The sequence below is a fragment of the Borostomias antarcticus genome, assembly GCF_949987555.1.
Source record: "Borostomias antarcticus genome assembly, chromosome: 2".
Lineage (NCBI taxonomy): Eukaryota > Metazoa > Chordata > Actinopteri > Stomiiformes > Stomiidae > Borostomias > Borostomias antarcticus.
In genome coordinates, this window is record NC_140235.1 from 23,717,265 (window position 1) to 23,744,162 (window position 26,898).

The following is a 26,898-nucleotide window of genomic DNA, read 5'->3' on the forward strand; positions in this document are numbered from 1 at the left end:
TAGACAGGCAAAGTCTAACCTAGGCCTACTAACAAATAGCCTACTAACATTTTTTTTCTAACGGCTGATTTTAAAATGGAATGGTTTCTCCCAGATCAAGATACACAAAGCTGATGCAGCTCTCAGATCAATATGAAGTGACTGGATGCTGATCCCGTGGTAGAGGGGCTCACCCTTATTAATAATAAAGCAAGGCGCCAGCATTCAATAGTGTGTGTATGTAGGCTATGTGTGCGTGCATGTGCGTGCATGCGGGTGTGTGTTTGTGGAGGCGGAGGGTTATGGAGACCTGCCTATGTTATCGGGTAAGTGAATGACTGGCCCGCGCCTTCCTGATGAGACCAACACCTCGAGACTCCTGCACGTGCACCTGCAAACACACCACGCATGCACATGTAGCCAACTATAGGCCTACAGGCACCTGAAGGTTACTGGAATAGGCTAATATTTTCCACATTCGTTATTAAAATAAATCTATTTTAAAGTCCGTTGTTAAAATCAAAGCCACACACTTATTTTCAAACATTAACCATTTTATTTAATATTCTTTATCATTTTAGCAATTGGATTTTCAATATACCTGTATAATAATCAATCTGTTTTTAAAACTGTTTGGGATAAAGTATCTATCTTTTCTTAAAATCATTTGATATAGGCTACATCATAATCTCTTGTTTTTCTTAGATGATTTGGAATAGTCAGGTTTTTATATGCAACATCCCAGGGAACGAACAAACAAACGGACAATCAAACAGAATCTCAAACACATCTCTGAAGGCAGTGGAACATGGTCGGTGCCTTGGCAACATTAAATAAAGCTAGCAAAAACTCACGTTGTCATCCAGATATTAGCCTAAGTTTCAGCGTTCTTAGTATTATCGTGCTACTGTGTGTGTCGGGGGGGGGGGGTCATGTAGGCCAGTGTGGAGTTAAGTCTTCACGGAGGGGCGTGTAGTTATTATGCTTTAAGATAGAATGGCAACAGTCATATCACTCTCCAGCCACTGGTCCAACCTCACCGACCACGTTGAGGTCATCGTATTGCCATGGTTTTCGGATCACATTCCATCGAATGACCGAAGTCACTCCTGAATCATCTTTTTCTGTTACCACTATCATAATATACTCTACTCTTATCTAGGGTGATGGGTAAGCGCTATATTGTATGAAAGTACAAACATCAGCTCATCAAGCACCCGTCCATTTATACTTGGCTAGACCTTATAAATTTGGCAAATAAATAAATAACGGATAGGCTAGTCAAAAGTAGTAGACCTTAAAAGACGTTGGAGGGCCTGGGCTAACTACCATTCTGTCTTTGCTGATTTCGTTGAGCTAAGCATTATACCGCGTTATTACCCTACTGTATAGCCTAGCCTACTGTATGAGCAGCTTGCACCAGCGCTGTCTAGGCCTACTGTATGAATTATTCATCAGTGACTTTAATGCTATGTAGCCTAATTCAACGATTGTAGCCCTGGTGGAGAACCATCAAAATTTCATCAGCATTTCAACACCTGCTAAATATTTAATGTATTTGACCCAGAGGTCAGACGAATATGGCGGAGCGCGCGCCGCTCCCTGAAGACGGCTTGCCAATGTCTCTGGCAAAATCGGGCCACCTTCCCCCGGAGAAGTATATAAATCCATTGAGTGTAGAGATGAATTCGAACGTCTTGTTATATTCTTGTTGTATTCTTTTGTGTTGATAGCTAGCACTCGTTTTCTTTGTTGTTTTTTTCTTCTTCTTTTTTTTTGCCGTGTGTAGGCTACTTCTTTTTTTCTATGTTTTTTCTTCTCCTAAAATGCCAACCAAGTCACTAGGGCGGAAAGTGCCGTTAGGAGCAGGGTGAGGCTGTATGGAGCGGTGGATTTGGGCGCCCCGTTACCGCCTGCACAGAGTTCAAACAAGCTGCCGCGGAACTCCAGGTTTCTGGACTCCTTTTTCAGCTTCTCCCAAAGGTCTGTCGCTCCCTCTTGGCAGTCAGCCAGCGCGGTGGTGGCGCAGGAGTGGAAGTCGTCCCAGTATCTGCAGTCCATGGTGGAGAGGCAAGGAGACAGGTGTTAGGTTAGTGCGTTATAAGCTAAACCCTCTTCATAGAAGCAGAATGTTGTTGGATGAAGATAACAATAAAGTAGTCCTAGGCTAGCCTAATGATAAATATTGTGATCAGGTCGTTTTCTTTTGTATGTGAAAAATCATGTCCGGTTATCATTTTTCACAACTGAAGTAGCCATGTCTTAACTGAGAGCTGCACGTCCATAATACCCCCTGTACTCTGAGACAGAACCTCTCATATAACACGTGGTTAGCCTGCATCCAAGCCCATCCTCCTTCCTATCTCCGCCCCCTCTCTCTCCCTCCCCTCCCTCCTTCTCTCCCTCTCTCTCTCCCTCTCCTTCTCTCTCTCTCTCTCACTCCCTCTCTCTCCCTACGTCTTTCACACACACAAGCCAGACACACACGTCTTACAACAAGCCAAGCCAAAGTCTAGTTCACGCATGTTCTTCTCCCCCTCATTCTGACACCTTTCACATCGCCAGTCTCTCTGGGGGGGGGGGGGCTGAGAGAGGCAGGGGCAGAAGGGGGCGGGGCAGAGGCAAGAAGCTCGTCACTCAACAATATTCTACAGCGCATGCATGGAGCACCCTGGCGCGTGTCCGTGGTCCCCCCATGGACCTGACTCCGTATCTAATCCAATCTGGGCTATTGATGTTGACCCCTGAACCGCGCCTTGTCGGTGGTATATCTCATTGCAATTAACGGGTGTGTGTGTGCGTGTGTGTGAGTGAGAGTGGGGGGGGGGGGCGCGGGGAACCTGGGCGTATTAACGCGCTCCTCCTGCTGCCGCAGCTCGAGACTGTGATGGAGCTGTCGAATTAAACTGGGGGCCCTCGTGCCATCTGGCGCACTCCAGTTCTCGGTATGCCCCCCCACCCCTTTTTTTCCTCGTTAGTTTTTCCAATGCAGAGGTTCCGGGGGTGATTAAATATTCAGTGTTTCGAGGGGTGATATTTTCCCTTTTTGGAAGAAGGGGCTGAAATATTTCCATTTTGGTGGGGGATGGGTGAGATCCAAATTTCTTGGAGGGTGAGAAAATAATTAAAGAAATAAGGTAGGCCTACTCCGTTGGGGGCGATCCGTTTTTAGAGAGAGAGGGGGTAGAGAGAGAGAGAGAGAGAGAGACACACACAGAAATAGAGGGGGCCTACTTAATTTACCTGCAGATGGTTTGTAGGTTCTCCTTCTCCTCCAGGTCTTGCGGGTAGCTCGCCATGTTGTCCCCCAGTTGCAGCAGGCAGTTGGAGAAGCCCTTGAACACCGTATCACATTTCCCCGTCGCTCTCACCGCCTGGAGCAGATAAGCTGGGAGGAGAGGAGAGGGGACAATAGGAAATCATTGCCCAGAAGGTGACTGCACAAAAGACGCCTATTTCGTCTTAATTATTCGATGTTAAACTATAGTATAATTATTTAATGCAAGGTTTTTAGCTGGTGATTTGATTTGATTCCGATGGGCTTACTCGTTCAGTTGGTTGGATTCAACCGCTCAAATGGAAATTACATAATAAAAAAATATGAAATAGTTGTTAAACACATTACATATAGCTCACAGCCTACATAGCTCGTTCAGTAGTGTCTTGCAGGTGGGCGTGAAGCCAGCCCATATTTCGATGCGCCACGAGAATGCGTGGAAAAAGAAGGATGAGGTAATGCGCGCGCCTCTCCTCAGGACCACGAGCGTGGAATAGGGGGTGTGTCCCATCTCTCTGCATGGCATTTTTAGAGAGATCGTGTGTGTGTGCGTGTGTGTGTGTGTGTGTGTGTGTGTGTGTGTGTGTGTGTGTGTGAGAGAGAGAGAGAGAGAGAGAGAGAGAGGGGGGGGGGCGTAGTCCTATGGTAATCCTAAATTGTAGTGTTGGTGAATGTGGTATATTCAGACCCATTAGTGGGCGTAGTCGCCTCGTGTCTTATATAATTAATTGGATAGAGAAAATGACAGGCTTGTTAACGGTCGCGCCTCTATGACCTCCAAGAGCCCAGTCTCGAGCTTGCTTGAGTGGGGTGCACCGAGGAGCCACGGTTCGTTAAGCAGGAGATTCGCTCAATTGATCAGTTGTTACAATTCCATGTGCTGCCCGGTCGGTCGATCGGTTACAGAACCAAGCACCGTGTGTGATACACGGTTGGTTATCCCGACAGGGCAGAATCAGATGGCATGCACTGGTAGACTGGTTTCCGTTAGATTGCGTGAATTATAGAGATAAGATGAACCTCACAGCCAACGTTGAATAGAGAATGCACATCCTAAAGCATGTATTTTAGATGGCCAAGGTTATGAACGTAGATTAAAGCCCCTGGTTTACATCCATCATGCGTCCAGCAAGCACCGCTCTCTCTGTAACCCACTAAAGAATGCGGGATTTAGTCATAAACTCTGGCAAGGTCACTGCCGAAAAAAGAAAACGTAAAAAGGGAAAACGGGATGGATGGATGTTCGAATTTAGAATTCCTCTTCTTTACAAGCGACTCGAGCACTGAGGCATAGAGGCTTGAATGGGGTCTCGAGGGGAAATCCCTCAGTGTACATGAGCCATTGCTTTGCAGGGACGACCTGCTATATGGTAGGCAACCATCGCCTTCATTGCAAAATCACAGCAAAAGAAATAAGGGAATTGTTCTAAACGTGTTGTGCCTGAATCGATACAAATGAGGTGCCACAAAAAACTGCAATTAGAGGCATGTGTCAATGATTCCTGCCATATAAAAACAATCAAGTGGGCTATTTATGAATACAACTAGGACACTTTAATTCCATTTGATTCATAAAACAACCGTTCAAATGTAGTGTTTCACTCATTAATTTCACACACACTCAAAAATCATCACCGGTTGAGAAAAAGAAAACACTAGCCTAAGATTCTATCGAATCCCTGCCCATATTCGTCCTCCAGGGTAGATTTCTCCTAATGAGTGAAATGAGGACAGCTCCGTGGAGAGTCCGTCAGTACACGTGTTACACACACATCCATACCTTCTGCCCAGCCCGCAGTGGATATACTGCTACTGTAGCCTACAGTAGCCTATAGTCTACATCAAGCTGATACAGCAGGCACACCCACTCGCCTATAGGCTACACGAGACAAGAACCCACCAGTCTGTCCGCCCCAAATGCATTTTACCCTTAGAAGAGAACGGTGTTGGACAAATGGGCAAGAGATACAGATACCTCTACGGAAGTAGACACTTCAGTCAACACCATGTTAAATCCAAAGAGAGAATTAGCCTTTACGACCATCAAAAGCTACCGTTTTAGAACTGTGCTTAGGCTACATCATATTTCATCAGATAGCCTATAGCCTAGTTTTATATTGCACTGTAACTAAAAAGCAAATAATAAAGCAAGAACCATAATACATTTTAACACCGCAGAAAATGACACCGAGTCTTAAAATACTCTATGGAAAATGACGATAAATTCGTTTGTTGAAAATGAGCATCGAATGTTTTTTTCCCCATTCAGTTATAAAATGAATATTTCTCAAATATAGGCTAGGCTACTCATATTCAAACATTTTGACAATAATATAACCTTTATTCGATATGGTTTATTTGTCTGATTATTCTTGTGTGGGGATGTTGCATTGTTGCAATGTAGGCTATAGTAGAACACGATGAATAGATCAACAAAAGCATCAGTAATTCCTAAGAATTTCACCTTCCATTTATTATGTTACTTTTAGATCCAGAAATCTGAATTTAATCGAATCAGCACTGATTTTCCTTCTAGCCTACAATAGGCTGCCTATCCGGCTGCTGAGGTTTAAATTATTAAAAATTCCCCAGCCACTAGCAGCAGCAACAGCAGCTGATCCCGGCGGTCTGTAGCCTCCCTGCCCGTAGCACCAATGTTATGCGATATAAACGAAAAACAATACTATATCCATATCTGTATATACATTTTATATTAAAATAGCCTATTAAATTAATTGCCACTCTTTTCAGAGATGCATTCAGGATTGGTGTAATCTGGCAATTATGCCTAATGTTGGATGATATTTCTCATCCTTCGTATACCAAAATAGAAACGATGCTACGGTATCACGCAGTGTCACGCAATAGGCAACACGGTTAATGAAACCCGTTCCAGGCTCGGCTGGAGACGCTACCGTAGCCAGAGAGCTACGATGCAAAGATAGTCTGTGAAAACTAGTTTATTCGACATTAGTATATATAGCCCACGTCTCTTTTTTGTTTAAATTATTAAATACCCTATAATTTGATACACCCCAAATGCCTTGAGGATTTTTAGAATCATATTCGGGACATTGCATTAAAAAGTGAAAAATAATCTAAAAGAATGAACAGAATAGAATATAAAGTCCTCCATCCCCCAGGAGCGCATATAGAGAGTATCTCACCCAGGTGGACAGCTAGAAGCAGTGAGATGCATCTGCCGGAGCGGGTTAATCCCATCCTACGTGTGGTACAACCATTGGCGTGTGGAGATCTTAAAAACTTGGACGGAAAAACGACGGAGGAGTCTGAGTGTCACACATAGCCATCAACTTCCAGAGAGATTCCTGCACCGGGCACCGTCTTTTTGTGCTCCCGTTGCCTTTTTACGCGCACGGCCGGGCGGAGAGGAGTGAAATGGTGCACCCCGTAAAGTGAGGGCAGTGATGCCTCGTTTTTTTCTCTCCTCTCTCCCCCCCTCTCTCTCTTTCACGCCCACATACCATGCTTGACGTAAAAGTGACTGTTGGACTCCCCCTCTCTCCATTTTCTCATTTGCTAGACAGGGCTAGTCTCCCCCCTCCTCCTATATCCTCCTCCTCCTCTCCCCTCCTCCCCCTCTTCCCGTACCGACAGTCATTAGAACTACTGCGGTGATACCCGCATCTGGGTCACTGGTGCACGTGAACGCCTAGGACCACACCAACAGCTCGTGTCTGGAGAGGTGAGGGCTCGAGGACTCCGTAGTGGCCGTTTAATCTCGAGTCCATTTAGGCCACATTATTGTTCGGGCATGATTAAACGGAATAAATGGGGTGTTTTTTTTAAACGTATAAAACCAGACAACGGAATACGAATGGATATTGTTTTAGCGTCAATTTATAGCCCACTGCCCAAAGTCTATTAGACATATCGTTCATCAATCGATTCTATGAATCCCACGGTCTAATCTTTGACCTTGCGTATAGCCATCATGATGTTGAAGGCGAACGACTGAATGCAATAGAATAGAGAATGCAATATCTCTTGACAGAGCTTTCGAGTGGGACGTGTTGTGGAGGAGGGCATATACCCAGCGTCCGTTCACTGAAAACCAACGATGTTTATTCGATTGTAGGCCTATTGTTCGTAGTCCGATTGATGATTCATTTTGCTCTATGCAAATTTTATAGTCCTCCTCGGCACTCTCGCCTGTAGGCTATTCGCCCGCCTGAGCAGTGCGCATTGCCTAGTTTTTTTTTTTTCTTCATATCTCGTAAAGATGAGAACATTCATTTCCCTTTCCTCGACATTAAATGTCCTCTGTGACGAAAGCCTTCAATCATTTCACACTCATTGAGAGTCACAATGTGTCTTAAGAGGTGTGTGTGTGTGTGTGTGTGTGTGTGTGTGTGTGTGTGTGTGTGTGTGTGTGTGTGTGTGAGTGTGTATGTGCATGTGTGTGTGTGTGTGTGAGAGAGAGAGAGAGAGAGAGAGAGAGACGGGTCGAGCGTCTATCTAAAGTATAAATTGATCGTATAATGGATAACGCTAGAATGCCATATTTTTATTTCCCTAAAAAGACATAAGAATCTTGCCCTCTCCATCCTTCGCTGACGTCAGCCCAATTTGTAGCGAGCCATTGAGTTGAACTTCTCCGGGTGCCAGACCCGCGAAGCATCCACCGGAATATAAAACGTGCTCCCGAGGCGTGTTGAAGGAAATTCCTCCTACAATGAGAAAGGTGGACAGCGGCTTCGGGAGCAGGGCTCCCCCCACACAGACACGCGCGCGCGCACACACACACACACACACACACACACACACACACGCTCTCGTCTCAGCCGCGCCGAGCGTGTACACCCAACTGCTGAGTAATTGGGTCCCCCGACAGTTCATTTGGAACGGATAGACCGGAGACGGCGCCGAAAAGCGTTTAATCTTAATGACCGGAGACCGTATAGAAAGCACGGTAGCTCCAGCCGTGAATGCTGTTCCTCTGACCGGTGTCTGGACGTCCGTGATCAGAACGATGGTCGATTTTGACCTTGTTGATAACGAGGCTTTTCCCATACACTTTCCCAACCACCTTCAGTCATCATATAGAGATTAAACTCTCCTAATATAAAATAGCGTATAAGTAGCCTAAATTAGTATTTCTTCTGATTTCACTATGGACACAGTTGAGCGCTATGGACGCACGCGCAGGCCGTATGCGCCCCACGTAGGCCTGCAGACACCAGACACCTGCAGGCTAATGGTCTTCGCCCTCCCCAATCCCAATTTGTAAAAACGGCTGGAATGTTCCACAACGGTTCTCTCACGATACAGTTAAGGCGAAGAAAGACGTCACCACTTGAAGTAAATTCCTCAATGAGGGGCTGGTTTCGTGTGGTGGGCAAGGCCTGACTGCAGTGTTGCTCGTTTCCATTCATAATCTGAGGGCTTGTCGCCGTTTGGTGGTGGGTGCTTGCAACTACAACATTTAGGTCATACAGTCTGCTCGTGTCCACATTGAATTGAAACTACTAGTTGCACAAGAGGCTGCAACACGTGGTGATCTGAATCATTGTTTTTAAATGTGTTCTAGTCCACAATCAGTGTCCTTATGTCCAGGATAGTTTATAAGATCAGAATCTGTGGAATATGGTTTTGGACCTGATGTGGACATCACACATCTACTGTATCTGTTTTAATGGACAGCTCACACTCTCTCTCTCACACACACACACACACACACACACACACACACACACACACACGCACACACACACACACACACACCATCCACAGTGTCTGACATATATGGGGGGTGGGAAGTGCCACGTTTAGCAGGTGTGTGTGTGAGTGTGTGTGTGTGTGTGTGTGTGTGCGTGTGTGTGTGTGTGTGTGTGTGTAGTTCACATACGTCTGTATCACTAGACGACATGTCAGATCAGGTACTATAACTACTGCAGTTATCATATAGGCTACTATGATAGCTACTCTAACGTATTATAGGCTACTTCATCTGAGGAGATAAATCAGGAAGTGAGATGAGAGAGCGGTTTCCTCATAACGGCACTGGCTCGGTGTCAAAGTGACCCGGGGACTGATAGTAGCCGGTCAGTGCATATCCATATTTACCGGAGTAAACACCAGACATCAGCAGAAACAAGGCAGCAGAAACGCTGACAGCCCACTAAGCACTGCCTCTGTATTGATGAGCCCGAAGAGTGGGAGATCCAGTCAGTCATAAATGATGGCGGGAGGGCAGGCGTTTCACAGGGACTCTGTCTCAGACTGCTGATCCAGGCCCCAGTTAGAAAAGCACAAAATAGAATACAACTCGAGTGTTCAGCCAAGGCTTGAATTGGCCTCACCTCAAAACAGTTAAAGACATCATCAGCCTTTTACATCACAGTGAATAAGATTGAGGGGAGCTGATGGCAGATCAGCAGTCTTATACTTTGAGAGGTTTTGTGAATACAGGCCCACGTTACAAACCTCTCGAGGGGATTCTTTGAAGGGGTGTGAATAAGACTGACATGAATCTGATTCAGGAATCTTCATGAATGGTGTCATTACAGTAAGTATCATTCGGTCAATTATGTCATTTTTAATGCAAATTTGACATAGTTTTCGATGTCTTTGTTATGACAACTAACCAAGCCGACATAACATGTCAATGTATTTGTTATGACAACTTGACATTAACCAAGACAACATAACATGTCAATGTCGTTGTTATGACAACTTGACATTAACCAAGAGTAGAAACTTTATTAAAGACAGCTCAGAGGTCCATATAATGTGACAACATAAGATGTCTTTGTTATGACAACTTGACATTAACCAAGACAACATAACCAGTCATAAACGGGACCTAGCAGGCCAAGTGTAATAACATTTAATTACATTTTAATGACTAGTCCAAATTGTACCACTGTACTTGTAGTTGAGGTCAAGGAAAATATTCATGACATGATTATAATAGTCAGAATAGAGTCATAAACCTAAGGGACTCCCTAGTAAAGGCAGTAAAGGCAGACACTTACACACCACCACGACACTTCCTGTCAGACCCACCTGTTGGCAACTTCCCTTGTAGCAACTGTATACACTGCAATGCCATGATTAAAGGAAGCCACATTTCACATCCACACACTGGAAAACCTATTCACATCAAGCACCTGATCACCTGTAGAAGTACATTTGTTGTTTACCTTTTGAAATGCCCGTGTGGGCTTTGCTATGTAGGGAAAACTACTAGAGAATTAAAAATAAGAATCACAGAACATGAATCAAATATGAAAAACAAGGACAAAAAGTCACCCATTGCTAGACATTTCAACTCAGTTCGTCATGAAGTATGCACATTGAGGTTTCAAGGAATACAGGTTATTCCACCACTGAAGAGAGGGGGCGATAGAGAGCGTAAACTTTTACAACAAGAATGTTACTGGATTCACTCATTGCAAACTGAGTCCCCTAAAGGATTAAATGAGGAACTGCTATTGGGGTGTGTTTTTTGTAATGTTTGTTCTATGTTTTTTGCAGTGTCTTTGGGCCGTTTATGTGTGTTCCCTATCCGTGTGCTCTGCTTGTCTGGTTGCATCCACTGCATGGTACTTTGTGCTGTGGAGGCAGTCCAGACATTTGAGGCACATCGGTGGGGAGCCGACATGGCGGGTCCAGTATGACAATGACCACTTGTTAGTCATCTCCTTATTATTTTGTGTATGGGTCTAAGTGATAGGCCAGTTTATTCAGCCCAGTTTCTCTCTTTCTCTGTTTATATATAATATTTCTGTTTTTATATATATATTATTGCATTCCATTATTTTATGCAGGCCTCTGTGGAGAACTTAGCCAGTCTGGACACACCCAATTACCTGGGTCACACCTGCACATATTCAACTTTGATTACGTTTGTCTTATGTATGTGAACACACTTCCCGTTTCCCACGCTGAAGATAGCCGTAAGGCTGAAAGGTTCGCCCTGCCTGTCTAGTATGTTGCTGTGAAGCAATAAAGCATCCATTCTTTGGAATTTGTGAGTGCTGGTCCCTCTACCACTTATGATTATAATAGTCCCATGACAGGCAATGTCAAACCCAACAACATACCGCTAAATGTAATGTTACCCCATAAAGCTAGGTTTGATAATTAGGTCTGCTACTGTATGTCAGGTTTATGACAGGCTATATCGTCTTGGTGAATTAATAAAATGGTCCTAACAAAGAAATCTCAAACAATGTCAACTTTGCATAAAAATTTACATAATTGACTGGATGACACTTAAATGTCAGCAGTCATAAACATGCATAAAGATTCTTCAGTGACATGACAGCATTATGACAGCATCATGTCAGTCTAATGCACACTCCTTCAAATAAAGTGTTACCTAGGATGTTTTAGATCCAGATGCAACAGGACAGGTCCCCTGAATAGAACAACTACCAGTACCCTAATATGGGCTTCCTGTATATATGGGTGTATGGCCAATATGTCTGGGTACAGACCGCAAAATTATCAATCCTGTTGCAAAATTGTCTGATACCTGTAAAGTTGTATTGCTAGACCTCTCTCTGTCTTTACCATGTGTCTGTATTCTCTCTGTGCCTCTACTCTGACATAGCAGGTCTAATTATCAAACTTTATTAAACTTTATTTATACAATTATTAACTTTATGGACTAACATTACATGTATTTGTTTGAGTTTGACATTGGCTGCCATGGGACCATTATAATCATGTCATGAATATTTCCCTTGACCTCAGCTACAGTGGTACAATTTGGACTAGTCATTAAAATGTAATTAAGTGTTATTACACTGTCAAATGCTTTTCTAGCCGTGTCATGAATAATTTCCTTGACCTCAACTACAGTGGTACAATTTGATCTTGTCATAAAGATTTCATTATGTTATATTACACTGTCAAATTATAATCTGTCAAATTATAATATTCTGTGTCTCTACTCTGTACTGTGTGCCTCCTCTCAGAAAAAAGAGTGTCACATAGAATAATTTGTCCCTGTAGGGAAACAATCTAAATAAAGTTTACAAATACAGTAGAACCCCTTTACGGTCAGATAGAACCAATTTACTGTAGTTTCCAAAAGGAACTTTACTTCTTTATTGAGCCATGTAAAATGTGCAAAACCTGCAAGCCTCTGTTGTTTTTGTCTGTCTTAGCAGGTCTCCATGACCCAGCGAGGAATCTTCTGCAATGAGAAGCTTCCCCAGGTCACCATAACCAGACACCACCCTGCTGTAGTCATGTTGACAGGCTGCACTGGGGAGGAGGAGGTAGAGGACTGGTAGATGAAGCGTCCAGAGAGTGTGTGTGAATGGTGGGTAGGACCCTCATGAGTCTGGGATGAGATGAATAGGAGATGAGGAGGTAGAGGACTGTTAGATGAAGCGTCTGTGTGAATGGTGGGTAGGACCCTCATGAGTCTGGGATGAGATGAATAGGAGATGAGGAGGTAGAGGACTGTTAGATGAAGCGTCTGTGTGAATGGTGGGTAGGACCCTCATGAGTCTGGGATGAGATGGATAGAGACAGAGAGGCCTTGTTGAGAGAGGAGCTTCACCCTGAACGGGAGGTCTAAACTGCTCAGCACACTATCCCTCTTCTCCCTCTTAAGCACCTATTGTATTTTAGATTACTATTGCTATTGCACTTTGCCTTCAGCACTAGATTATGCTCTTAGTCACTTGTTTTAGAAAGGAGATGCACTTGTGAGTTCTGGCAACTAGTAGTGCATTGGTTTTTCCTACGTTAAATGCAATTATTGTAAGTCACTCTGGATAAAAGCGTCAGCTAAATGACTTTAATGTAATGTAATGTAATGTAATGTGTACACCAAGTGATTGACAATACCCAGACTGATGGTACAGAACTAAAATGATTCCACAGCCTTTTTAATTACTGTATGATGGTTTAGGTCAAGGTCAAAACCACCTCAGAGAAAACGAGATATTCAGCAGTTTCACTTCCCCTTAGAGGATGTGCGTGTGTGTGTGTGTGTGTGTGTGTGTGTGTGTGTGTGTGTGCGTGTGTGTGTGTGTGAATGAGGAACGAGCAGGCCTATATAACCCCATGGTTGATAGGCTGAGCTGCATCGTTGGTGTGACTCTGTGACTCCAGCAGCATCTCTACCTGAGACCCATCTCTACTCCAGGTGACCTACAACCATCTCTACTCCAGGTGAGCTACAACTATCTCTACTCCAGGTGAGCTACAACTATCTCTACTCCAGGTGAGCTACAACTATCTCTACTCCAGGTGACCTACGACCTTTACTGCTCTCTACGCAGCGCTCAGTCCCCACCTGACGGCAGAACTTTGGTTTTAACAAGATTGTGTTGCATTCTAATTCTAAGTGTAATGACGTACTTACTTTTTTTTTCATCGAATTACATAAATGCAATCCAGGTATGTGTCCGTATGATTGTGTTTTTGTTGCTGACAGTGCTCTATGGTTTGTTGTGTACTGGATAGATTTCCACAGATTATTAGTCCTAATTTTAGTCTGTAAGGAATCCTCAATGAAGATCTTTCATCAAAAGCCATTTTTAATCTAGGACTAGAGCTGATCAGTGTATTCATCTAGATCAGGGTTTAATCTGTGTTAATCTAGGACTGGGTTTAATATGTGTTTTAATCTAGGACTGGGACTAGAAGTATGTGTGTGTGTGTGTGTGTGTGTGTGTGTGTGTGTGTGTGTGTGTGTGTGTGTGTGTGTGTGTTTGTGTGTGTGTATGCATACCAATACTGACATTCACTGTATTGATGTATTATTCAAGATCTAAATCATGGATTCTGTCAAAACTCTAAACTCGCAGTTTGGTGTAACTGAATCATACTTAAATATATATATATATATATATATATAGCCTATATATATATATATATATATATATAGAGAGAGAGAGAGAGAGAGAGAGAGAGAGAGAGAGAGATTTTTTACTGTGTTTATAGATTATTATAGATTTTCTAACCTTAACCACTCATGCATATCATCAGAATTGTGGGGATTGTTTTAACATCATTATCTGTTTATCTCTTTTCTATGTGTGGATATGTGGATATAGGCCTACTGTATATACACATTATACAGGGAAACCTGTATGAGAACTATGTAATCCCCTGGTGACATGATGACATCACACTAGGCTGTTTTCATCAAGTGGTCTAAGTAGGGCATTCCATTACATGGTGTCATATTGTTGCATACAGCCTGTTCCTGTGGGGAGAGTTAGTCCAAAATACTTGGTGGGTATTGTAGTTTTTCTGTTGTTGTTGTTGTTGTTGTAGTTAATCACATCAGCAAACATCTATTGTCTGTGGAGATGACATAAGCCCATTGCTTGGCTGTGTGGAAGTAGTATGATAATGTTGCTAACTGAGATGGGGATTTAAAGGGCAGTGTGGTTAATTGCTAGGCATTATAAACAACAGGATAGTTCACATCTTTGTGGTCAGATAAATGGTATCAAGAGACTTTGCCTCAACAATAACCTCAAACCTCTGAACACCGCAAGAAAAAACACATTTCACTGGAGATTGTTAATCTCACACTGTGGTACTAATGCTGAACATGCATGGAACAATGTACAATTGGATAATTTGCATTAAATAAAAAAAAATTGAGGGAATGGAACTGTGATTTGATTTTTAAGCAAAGTACATTGTGAATTGAATTGTGTCTCTCCCACTGTCTTATGCACACCAGGTGATTGTCTCCACCAGGCACCCCACCCTCATTCTTTTACTCACAAGCTCTCCCTCCTTCTCCCCTCCTCCCCCATCTTTCTACAGAACACTCTTTGACCTTCGACCCGACCTCACAATGGACATTATGTACAGGGGCCGCAAAAACATACCCACCCCATGCATCAACTTTATTGACCAGGAGCAGGACCTGCCTCTGTTCGAACCCATCTCCCATGCAGAAGGGAGGGCTGAAGCTCCCCAACCCCACGACCCCCCCCCACACGGTAGGACTGTCTGTGTGTGTGTGTGTGTGTGTGTGTGTGTGTGTGTGTGTGTGTGAGGGAGAGACTCTAGATGCTTTTTAGTGAGAAATTAACCTCACATTAAAACCAAATTACTGGCTAGAGAAGAAGAGAGATGGAGAAAGAGAGAGATGAAGACTGACAAAGAGAAAGAAAGAAAGACAGAGAAAATCGATAGAAAAGGAAAGAAAGAGAGAAAGAAAAAGAAAGAAAGGCAAGAGAAAGAGAGAGAGAGAGAGAGAGGGAGAGAGAGGGAGACAGACCGACAGAAAGAACCACCAGGTAACTGTGTCCCTCTCCCAGGCTGGCTCAAGATCAGTGGTGTTCTGTAAAAAGCTGCTCCGTGGCAGAACTCTTCATTTCCTGTCCCCCCTCCTGTCATCCCCCAGCCCCCACCCTTCACCCCCACACCCTCTCTCTCCCTCCACTTCCTGTCATCCCCCAGTCCCCACCCTTCACCCCCACACCCTCTCTCTCCCTCCACTTCCATAAACACAGATGAGGTCTGGAGGCTGTCTGCTCGGGAAGCGCACAGTCCAGCCATGCCACCTCTCACTGACTCAACCTGATTGGCTGTCTGACCTGCATGTACAGTAACATCAGCTCTCACTGCGGCCTTCTGGGAGATGAGCCCTGAGTGTTTGTGCTGAGGGCAGGGGTTTGAGATCTGCAATGGGCATACACACACACGCACTCGCACACAGACACTTGCACACACATGCACACGCACACACACACACACTAAAGGGATAGGTTTAGAACACCTCACTCACAAGACAGGTGACCTCACACTCCGGTGTGTGTGTGTGTGTATGTATGTGTTCTCAGACACCCTCTCCGTGGTCAGTGTGGACATGTGTATCAGCAAAAACAAATATCTGCACCACACCTTGGACTATGAGAACCCCCGTCTCGTAGTGCGCCGGGGTCAGGAGTTCTGTGTTCGCGTGACCTTCAACCGACCTCTGAACCTCGACGTCGACGAGTTCCAGGTCGAGTTCCTCATTGGTGAGCTGCTCCGCATGCGTCTTTAACTTGGATAACTTGACAAAAGGCATAAAAAAAACTTTGCTGCGTGTTCTTTGTGTATTTTTGTATCTTTTGGCTGCAACAAAATAATTTCTCTTCGGGGATAAATTTAAGTTGTTATCTTATCTCATGCATATGTCCCAGAGGGGTATTCCATGAAGCGCGGTTAAGGAGATAAGCCACTAGGTCAATCTTGAGCTTGTGTGAAGAAAGAATTTACGGGTTCCACAAAGCGAACCCAAGGTGCAGCCAGCTCAGAAACCATGGCAACAGAGCTTGCACAGCGAACTTGCTCCGTAGGTTAGTTTGAGCTGAACCAGACTTGAGGACAAAATGGTCAGAATTACAACCAATCAGATTTCTGTCCGTCATGGCCTGCCCCATTCTTCCAAACCCAGCAGATACCCAGGAGTAAGAATGAAACTAGCATTACGGGCCAACGGGATAATCCGTTACATTTCAATGTATATCTGCTGGATTTTCTGCGCAGTCTATCATTTACCTACTAATCTACTAGAACCATATATCACCTCCTTACAAACTATATTAGATGTGTCACCCTGCATTTTGTACTGGCAGTTCTCTATATTCGATAGGGAATTGTGGAACATTGGGGAAAGCTATGTCAAAGAGTACATTTGCTGAAGTTCATTCCTAGCACAGTAAAAATGCTGTGTAAAGGTGTAGCCCAAAGGTAGGTAGGTATCCTGGGCCTTAGTTTAATGAGATAATATCCCAATGTTGTCTCTGATATCATATGAGTATGATTCAGTCGGAATGATGTCCTCTTTGGAGCTGCTGGGTTAACTGATCAGAATAATCAAGCCAGGGGCCACCAAACTTTTGCATACAACATATCATATACCCTAATATCAGAGACAACTAAACATTGGGAGTAGAGCTATTCAATCAAACCTACTTCTGGAATACTGCTGTGGTGTGTGCTTCTCACAGCCTGAGAGTCGGCCTCCAGTAAGCGTTCCTTTCTTCATCCTCACGCCCACAACCCTCTCTCCCTACCCACCCCCCCCCGCTTCTCTGTCCCATCCCTCCTTCACTAACCCCCCCAACCCCTCCATACCTACTCCCTCCGCCCCTCCTTCACTAACCCCCCCAACCCCTCCATACCTACTCCCTCCGCCCCTCCAGGCTCCAACCCGACGCCCACGCAGGGCTCTCTGGTGGCGGTGCAGTTCCCAACTCGCCCGGGCTCCATCTGGAAGGGGGTGGTGGAGAAGCGCTACGGGGCCATAGTGACGCTGACCATCACGCCGAGGGCGAATGCCATCGTGGGGCTGTTCCGGACCTACGTGGCCGTGATGAGCTACAGAGGGATGGTCAGGACCAGTCGCAACCCTGACACGGACTTCTATCTGCTCTTCAACGCGTGGTGCCCCGGTCAGTGTGTACGCTCTCACAAGACATGAACCTTCTGAGGAAAGCTTCTCCCTAAGGTTCTGTTTGGAAGCCTAAATGGTTCTTAATGAACTCAAAGGGGTTCCGTATGTGACCTTACAGACCTGAAAAAGGTTCTATATTGAATCTTTTTTATAAGGAACCTTATTATTGGTGCACATGGAATTTCAGAGTAATGTATCGGCCAGATGTGATCAGTGTATCTGATTGTATCCCTGAAACCAACCTAGACTGAAGTCCCTTTGCAAAATAAGTCCCTTTCTTTTTTATCAATTTCTTATAGCCTCCAGCACTGTAACAAAACAACAACAGCAACAAACTGAATGAATGAAAGCCGTGTGTGTGTGTGTGTGTGTGTATGTATGTGTGTGTGTGCTTGTTAGTGAAACAATACAAATTTGTCCTTGTGGGGCCATTTTGATAGGTTAGGGTTCATTTTAGAGTCAAAGGTCAGGGTACAGGGCTTGGGTTACAATTATCGTTATAGTTAGGGTTAGGGGTCAAAGGTTATGTTTAGGGTTAAGGTTATGTTTAGGGTTAGGTCTACATTTTATGACTACAGTTAGGTTTAGGGGGCCCCACAAGGATATACATGTTAAATTGTGTGTGTGTGTGTGTGTGTGTGTGTTCTGTAGAGGATGAAGTGTACCTGCCCAGTGAACAAGAGAGGAACGAGTACGTGCTGAATGACTATGGAGTTATTTACCACGGAGAGGTGGATTCTGTGGCACACAGGCCCTGGATCTACGGCCAGGTATACACACTCTCAAATATATAGATATATACATACAGAGAGAGAGATAGAGAGAAAGAGAGAGAAAGACACACACATACACATGCACATACACACTCTCAAATTATATATATATATATATATATATATATATATATACAGAGAAAGAGATAGAGAGAAAGAGAGAAAAAAGACACACACACACATACACACACACATACACACTCCCAAATATACACACACACACACACACACACACACACACACACACACACCCTTATCTCCCCATGTTGCAGTTTGAAAAAGGGGTTCTGGATTCCTGTATCTTCATCATGGATAAGTCTTACATGCCCATCTACAACCGAGGCAACGCCATCAAGGTGGCCAGGAAGGCCTCCGCCATGGTGAGTCAACACTGCTGGTTACAATGTTTTACTACTTTCTACTTTTAAACATGTTTGTTTACAATCCTTTATTACTTTCTAGTACTAAACGTTACGTCTTGTTTACAATCTTTTACCACTTTCTACTACTAAATATTATGTGTCATTTACAATCTTGCACTACTAAATATTAAACTATACTTTACACTATGATACTTTTACAATACTAAAAGGGGAACGCCGCTGTCATAGCAAGTTTAGCTCAAATGTCGCTTTGTCCTCATTGAAACCGATCCGTACACACCAACATTTAACCGATCAGTGCAGTAGTAAGCTACTGTAGCTCCTTTTTCCTCTGTGCATGCACCCCCTTTATAATGGAGGTCTATGGGCCTCTGCTAAAAACTATGATAAACATGCATTTTCAAGGCAGGAAGTGCCAGGAAGCCCCTTACCGGTCTCAGTAGAATGTTGTCTTGTGAAATGAATCACCATCCCCATGTGTTGACGTGTTAGGCATGGCTAGGAGGATGTAAACAATCGTCTAGCTAACGTGCGGCGGAAGTTTACAGTGCGAAAGGTATGGTGTAATGCGTTCTGCGAAATAGTTCTGACTCAAATGGAGCTTTTGTTTCAATATTCGGTTTGAGAATGCGATATATTTCACATGACAGCATAATGACACCAGTAAGATCATACCCTGCGCTTCCTGCCTTGAAAATGCATGTTTATCATAGTTTTTAGCAGAGGCCCATAGACCTACATTATAAAGGAGGTGCGCGCACAGAGGAAAAAGGAGCTAGCTTAATACAGCACGGATCGGTTAAATGTTGGTGTGTACGGATCGGTTTCATTGAGGACAAAGCGACATTTGAGCTAAACTTGCTATGACAGCAGCGTTCCCCTTTAACTACTCTGCTACTTCAAATTACGGCAATGCTACATTTACTTTACACTACTTTTCAATACGATACTGTTTTACAATCCCCCCCCCCCCCCAGGTTAACGCCCAGGATGATAACGGTATACTGGTGGGCCGCTGGGATGGCATGTACCACCTGGGCACCCCGCCCACCCTGTGGATGGGCAGCGTCAAGATGCTCCTGAAGTACGCCCACACGGGCGGCACGCCCATCTGCTACGCGCAGTGCTGGGTCTACGCTGGCGTCTTCAACGCCTGTGAGTGGACCTTCCGCACGCACGCACGCACGCACACTCACACACACACACACACACACACACACACACACACACACACACATAGGATTGTAGTCTGTGTTTGGAGCTGGTCTGATCTCCTCTATCCTCTTCCCCCCCCCCCCTCCTCCCAGTCATCCGCTGTCTGGGGATCCCTTGCAGGGTCATCACCAATTTCTGCTCCGCCCACGACAACACCGGAAACCTGAAGACCGACCTGATCTTCCTGCCGGGCGGAGGGCCCGACCGCCGCCGCACCACGGACTCCATCTGGTTGGTCCATCTCTCTGTCAATCATCCACCCGCCGCCTATGACGACAGGCGGAAGGACGGGGAACAATCTGTCCGAGAGCACTCTGAGGCATTCGCTTACGCAAACTAGGGGTCACGACCCCCACACACGGGATCGGCTGATATGAAATGAGCACGGAGAGAGAATTTCCAAATTCAATTAATTTCTATTCTACTCTGCTCTGTTCTATTGTTCTCTATTGTAGGAACTACCACTGCTGGAACGAGATGTTCATGACCAGACAGGACCTGCCTGATGGCTTTGGGGGCTGGCAGGCGGTGGACTCCACTCCTCAGGAGACCAGCGATGGTAGTACACATAGAAACACACACACACACACATGCACACACATGCACACACACACACGTACAGACACACATGCACACACACACACATGCACACACATGCACACACACATGTACACACACACACACACACATGCACACACATGCACACATACACTTGCACACACACACACACACATGCATACACATACACTTACACTTACACACACACTTACACACACACACACACACACAGATATACATGGTCAGACAGACTAACACACAGTCATACATACATCTACTGTATACTGTACATACATACATACATACATACATACATACATACATACATACATACATACATACACACACAGTCAGTCAGTCAGACAGACAGACAGACACACCTGAGTAGTGAGAGCAGATGAGACAGCAGTGTGTGTGTGCGTGTGTGTGTGCGTGTGTGTGTGCACGCGCGTGTATGTGATTCTCAGGTCATTACCGCTGTGGGCCGACCTCAGTCAAGGCCATCAAGAATGGTAACCTCGGCTTCCCCTTCGACGCCCCCTTCGTCTTCGCCGAGGTCAGCAAACGCGACCCCACGCCGCCAGTAGATCATAAACAATATGCAGACAAGTACAGCACGTTGGTCAAAGTGACTCTCTTTCCCCCCTATCTTTCTCTCTCTCTCTCTCTCTCTCTCTCTCTCTCTCTCTCTCTCCATCACTACCCCTCAAGGTGAACAGTGACATAGTGTTCTACAAAAGTAACAAGTATGGCACCCTGGTGCCCTTCTATGTGAACAAGACCCACGTGGGCAAGCTGATTCTGACCAAGGGTGTGGACAACAGCTACCCTTCCAACATCACACATACCTACAAGTACCCAGAAGGTAGAGTATGTGGCACCATACACACACACACACACACACACACACACACACACACACACACACACACACACACACACACACACACACACACACACACTGTCAGACAGATAGCTCTTTTGCAAGGGAGCCCTGCATACAAAACACACAATAAAATGAATACCAGGATACAATTATAAATGCAAAATATACAGACCAAGCACTGACTCCTCTTTAACACCATTCCATGTCTCCCCCTTCTGCACACACACACACACACACACACACACACACACACACACACACACACACACACACACCTCTGCCACACACACACACACACACACACACACACACACACACACACACACACACACACACACCACAGGCAGCAGTGAGGACGAGGCTACGATGGAGCTGGCTGAGAAGTTCGGCTGTGAGAGGGACCACTCTGAAATGCTGGTATTGGACGTGACGGCGTACATCTCACTGTTAAACCCGGTGCGTCTGGGCCAGGACTTCAACCTGGCCCTTGACTTCCACAACGCGGGGGCCGAAACGCAGGAGGTCCAGGTGGGACGCACACCCGACTAGCCCCGAAGTCATTTGTACGGTGTTGTTATCCTTTTTTTCTTGTTTATTATTTTTATTATTTATTTTTTTTGCGTCGGTTCCTTCATCTGTGCTGTCTCGTCCATCCTCTCATCGGTGTTTTGTGTGCAGGTCCACCTGACCGGTACTGTGGTCTTCTACACTGGGGCAACCTTGGCCGAGTTCATGAATCAGAGCATTACGGTCACCGTGGACTCCAGTGAGTGGGAGACCCAGTGTATTTGGGTGTGCGTGTGTGTGCGTGTGTGTGTGTGAGAGAGAGAGAGAGAGAGAGAGAGAGAGAGAGAGAGAAGAGATAGTTTACGCTATGAGCAAGTACAGTATATGACATTGCCTCTACCTTCAACTTCGACCTTTCTCACCATCATCTTCCTAACGTCATCATCATCCTCTCTCCACCTGTTCCCCTCCTCCTCTCCCTCCTTCGCTCCTCCTCTCCTCCTCCTCCTCCTCTCCCTCCTCTCCCTCCTCCTCTCCTCCTCCTCTCCCTCCTCTCCCTCCTCCTCTCCTCCTCCTCTCCCTCCTCTCCCTCCTCTCCCTCCTCTCCCTCCTCCTCCTCCTCTCCCTCCTCTCCCTCCTCCTCCTCCTCTCCCTCGTCTTCCTCCTCCTCCTCTCCCTCCTCTTCCTCCTCCAGCGGAGCAGGTGCTGGTGAGAGTGTCTGCTGAGCAGTACATGCCCGTGCTCAAATCGGAGCGCAGCCTGCTCTTCACCCTGTGTGGGAACACCTCGGAGGACGACCAGGACGTCACCGCCATGAAGATAGTCACTCTGCAGGGACCGGAGCTCAAACTCATGGTTAGTCACACACACGCACTCACACACACACACACACACACACACACGCACACACACGCACACACACACACACGCAACCTCTCTCTCTCTCTCTCTCTCTCTCATACAAACACACACACACATCGGCACACAGACACACACACACACACACACACACACACACACACACACACACACACATGTGCACACACTGATGGTGGGGTACTGTGTGTTACCAGGTGAGTGAGGGAACCCACAAGGTTGATGTACAGATGTACGTGACTGTGGAGTTCACCAACCCTTTCAACTTCGCCCTGGAGAAGGTTGAGTTGGAACTGGTTGGACCTGGACTGTTTCCCGACAAGAACAAACAGTACAGGTGACTACAGGACACACACACATGCACGCACGCACGCACACACACACACACACACACACACACACACACACACACACACACACACACACACACACACACACACACACGTACACACGTACACTCAAACTCATACATGACTACACCTACACGCACACACACACACATGGCAACACTCACATAAACACACACACTACGCATACACACACACACACACACATACATAAAGCCACAGTGGCTGTATCAGCCATCTGTCTGTCTGTATGTGATGGTTGTGTGTGTGTGTGTGTGTGTGTGTGTGTGTTTATGTGTGTGCAGCACAATCGCCAGCAACGCAACTGTGTCCTGGATGGAGTCCTTCACTCCCCAGAGGTATGGTGAGAGGCACATTGTCGCTGGCCTCGACTGCGACGCCCTCCGCGAGGTGACCGGTGAAACGCATGTCTTCATCGAACCCAAAGAGTAGCGGACACCGACGCTGACTGCCAAACAACGCTTGACTCCTATCGTCTTTGTTGATGTACTAAGGCCAGGCAAAAACCTTTTTTTAATCATTACATAATGTCATGTTAGAGAATGTTTCCCCATGAGCACTTAACTAAAGCCCTGAGGCAGCAATGGAAATCTACATATTTATGGTTTGAAGATTCAAAAGACTAAAAGGTTTTAACGTTTGAAACGGTTGATACTGACCATGGCAGGGTGATGGCCATGACCTTTCACCCTTCAGCCCTGTGTGTCACAACCTCTGGCTGCCTACAGACTCAGGTTCTTACAAACAATATCCTTGAACAATAATCACAACATCCAACACAACAATATGGCTCTAATAATCCACTATAACATTATATACCGTCCATAATAGATTTAGAAGTCTTTGGTATACATTTTTACGCAAAGTTGATTGGACAGAGAACATTTGCCTTTCAATTATCCAGCCTTGAAAAATATGTAATCTCAAAACCTGAAAAATAGCCATAATCTAAGCTTTGGCCTCAAAACTAATCCTTTCACTTGTCTTTCTGCCATTATTAATCTATATGTTGTAATAGCTTTGCACTGCCAATAATTACCAATAAAGCATTTACAAAAGCAACAATTCTGTATTATCATGTTCCTGTCATCTCTACTGTAGAACATTATGCAATGTTGACATGCCAGCTTTTAGCCACTAGAGGAAAGTAGAGACTTGTGAGAGAGTGTGTGTTCATTTGTTTGAATGTGCCAGTGTGTGTGCCAGAGAGAGAGAGTGTGTGTGTGTGTGTGTGTGTGTGTGTGTGTGTGTGTGTGTGTGTGTGTGTGTTTGTTTGTGTGAGCGCTAGAGGAAGATGGCCATATGAGGATGAGGAAATAGAATGTGGTAAGCAACATGTACTTCTCTGTACTTCAGACATTTGATTAGTTTGCCAGACATTCAGCTTTTCTGTCTGTGAGCTTGTCAGCAGTCAGTCAGTCAGCCAACCAGTCAGCCAGTCAGCCAGTCAGTCAGTCAGTCAGCCAGACAGACAGCCAGACAGACAGCCAACCAGTCAGCCAACCAGTCAGTCAGTCAGTCAGTCAGTCAGTCAGTCAGTCAGTCAGTCAGTCAGTCAGTCAGCCAGCCAGACAGCCAGACAGACAGACAGTCAGCCTGTGTCAATCAGTAAACCAGGCACTTTAACCAGTATATTGGTAGAACCATGTTTGGTTCTGGTCAGGTTCTGTTGTTGGTTCTGTGTGTTCTGTGTGATTCTATTCAGAGAGGGCTGGGCCAGGGGATCCATGGCCCGTCCACACCGTCTGCAGAACCAAAACCAAAAGTCTTCTACCAAGGCTGTGGTGAGTATATTTAACCCAGAAACTGTGTGTGTGTGTGTGTGTGTGTGTGTGTGTGTGTGTGTGTGTGTGTGTGTGTGTGTGTGTGTGTGTGTGTGTGTGTGTGTGTGTGTGTGTGTATGTGTGGTGCACATTATATATCTGGAATGTGTTTGAAAAGTAATGGAGGTAAAAAGTAATGGTAGGCAAGGCACACAAGACACACACATCAATGATAATATTGATAATATAAGTGTTCTGCAGACCCTATCCAGGATGTGGGGTTCAGTTTAAACCCCTGTCCTCCTGGGCTGAACCAGAAGCTAAACCTGCGAGGGTCCTTGCTGTTGCATGAGTTCCTGCTCCACTAGTCAAGCCACTTCACTCCCTGCTCCCTGTGTCCTGTCACAGGCTCTTGAGACCTGTGGTCTATATTTAAAAAGCGTCTTGTCAATACACACATTCAACCCACGGACAAGAACGAAACACCTTTATTCAATACATTTACAAATACATCAAAAGGATGAAGAAAATAATAGTCAGCAACAAGAGAGGGTATACAACAGGGCAATGGGAAGTCATAAAAACAGGTACATTTCAGACTGTAGCACAGATACCATCCTCTTCATTATCCAGCTTGACCTCCCCTATTGACACAAACATAAGCATTGTGCCACCACAAACACCAAAACGGAAATTATAAGAGGTTATTGTCCATTCATCACTTTCAACAAACAAAACACAATTGTTATTGTGTTGTAGCGGGAGACAGAGCTGTCAGTGGTGATCATTTTCTGTTTTCACCTCAACCTTTCTCTCCCTCACTCTCTTTCCATCTCTCCTCTCCTCTCCTCCTCCTCCTCCTCCTCCTCCTCCTCCTCCTCCTCCTCCTCCTCCTCCTCCTCCTCCTCCCCCTCCCTCCCCATCCCTCGCCACTTTCTGCCGACGCTCCGTGGCTGTCCCCTCCTCCCGCCTCCTCCCCCTCTCCCGGGCTGGTTGGTGGAGCAGCTCTATCTCTCGGCTGACGCCTACCTGAACGCGCACTTCCTGGTTCACCACGACGAGCCGCTCTGCCTGCCCGACTTCCCGCGCTTCTCATTCTGCTCCAGGAAGAGAGGTGTGTGTGTGTGTGTTTGTGTGTGTGTGTGTGTGTGTGTGTGTGTGTGTGTGTGTGTGTGCGTGCGTGCGTGTGTGTGTGTGTGTGTGTGTGTGTGTGTGCGCGTGTGTGACTGTAATGAATGATTCATAAAAGGCATACTGTGGGGTTTCTAATAGAGTAAAATATTCAGTTGTTTTTGTTTTTCTGCAGAGTTGATACTTTGAGAAACAAGTGAACTGGAATCTGCATGTACTGTACTGTCCCATGTGGTAAGCTTACATGTCCCTCCTCCCCCAGTGACTATCAACAGGAAATGAGCTTACTGCCTTCTAATATGTGTAGAAAGGCTCTGTTCAGACATGGCTCATAAATACATAGATATGTGTTTGACCCAGTAGAAGTGCTGACTCTGAACGCATGCATTTTCTCCAGGAGCAGCTGGATGGGCACGCTCTTCTGAAGAGCCAGAATGGATATGACATCGCCTGCTTCAACATGGCCCTGGTGAACCAGCATTCCTAGCAGAGGAGAGGGAAACACCTGGTAGAGTGGGGGGACACAGTGCTGACAGGGCTGTTTTTAACTTTCTCTAAACCGGCAACTAAAATAAAGAATTTTAAATGGATTTTGGACGGCCTTGGCTTGGACTACTTTTTTGCTCAGTGACTAATATACTTATATCCATAGAGTAGCACTCCAGATTGCTGTCTCATTTTATGTGTATATATTTCATGTATGCATGGCAAAAAAAACGGATGTTGAATCTTGTAAACGGATCTTGAATCTTGGATCTTGAATCATAATGTAGCTCTGATGCTT

The 26,898-nt window shown here is 45.3% G+C and overlaps 3 protein-coding genes and 1 long non-coding RNA gene across 4 annotated transcripts; 3 read left to right on the forward strand and 1 right to left on the reverse strand.

Annotated features, from left to right (window-relative positions):
* Positions 1 to 1,800: 1,800 nt before the first annotated feature.
* nrn1a (neuritin 1a) lies at positions 1,801 to 6,478 on the reverse strand (the record flags this gene model as incomplete). Its single annotated transcript, XM_084460870.1, has 3 exons — positions 1,801 to 2,029; positions 3,223 to 3,367; positions 6,424 to 6,478. 3 exons carry the CDS (start codon positions 6,476 to 6,478, stop codon positions 1,801 to 1,803), a joined length of 429 nt encoding a protein of 142 aa, XP_084316996.1.
* An 8,581-nt stretch (positions 6,479 to 15,059) lies between these two features.
* Positions 15,060 to 17,681, forward strand: LOC311321841 (coagulation factor XIII A chain-like; the record flags this gene model as incomplete). Its single annotated transcript, XM_084453856.1, has 3 exons — positions 15,060 to 15,207; positions 16,054 to 16,233; positions 17,404 to 17,681. 3 exons carry the CDS (start codon positions 15,060 to 15,062, stop codon positions 17,679 to 17,681), a joined length of 606 nt encoding a protein of 201 aa, XP_084309982.1.
* Positions 17,682 to 18,735: 1,054 nt separating this feature from the next.
* Positions 18,736 to 24,206, forward strand: LOC311321852 (coagulation factor XIII A chain-like; the record flags this gene model as incomplete). The annotated part of the gene is made up of 11 exons (XM_084453867.1): positions 18,736 to 18,807; positions 19,788 to 19,965; positions 20,118 to 20,256; positions 20,481 to 20,584; positions 21,051 to 21,139; positions 21,295 to 21,453; positions 21,941 to 21,997; positions 22,148 to 22,235; positions 22,671 to 22,831; positions 23,050 to 23,189; positions 23,505 to 24,206. The coding sequence occupies 11 exons, from the start codon at positions 18,736 to 18,738 to the stop codon at positions 23,650 to 23,652; spliced, it is 1,335 nt and encodes a 444-aa protein (XP_084309993.1). The 3' UTR covers positions 23,653 to 24,206.
* A 1,783-nt stretch (positions 24,207 to 25,989) lies between these two features.
* LOC311321214 lies at positions 25,990 to 26,634 on the forward strand. The gene is made up of 3 exons (XR_014630875.1): positions 25,990 to 26,097; positions 26,290 to 26,348; positions 26,512 to 26,634. It is a non-coding gene; the product is annotated as an uncharacterized lncRNA (long non-coding RNA).
* Positions 26,635 to 26,898: the final 264 nt, after the last annotated feature.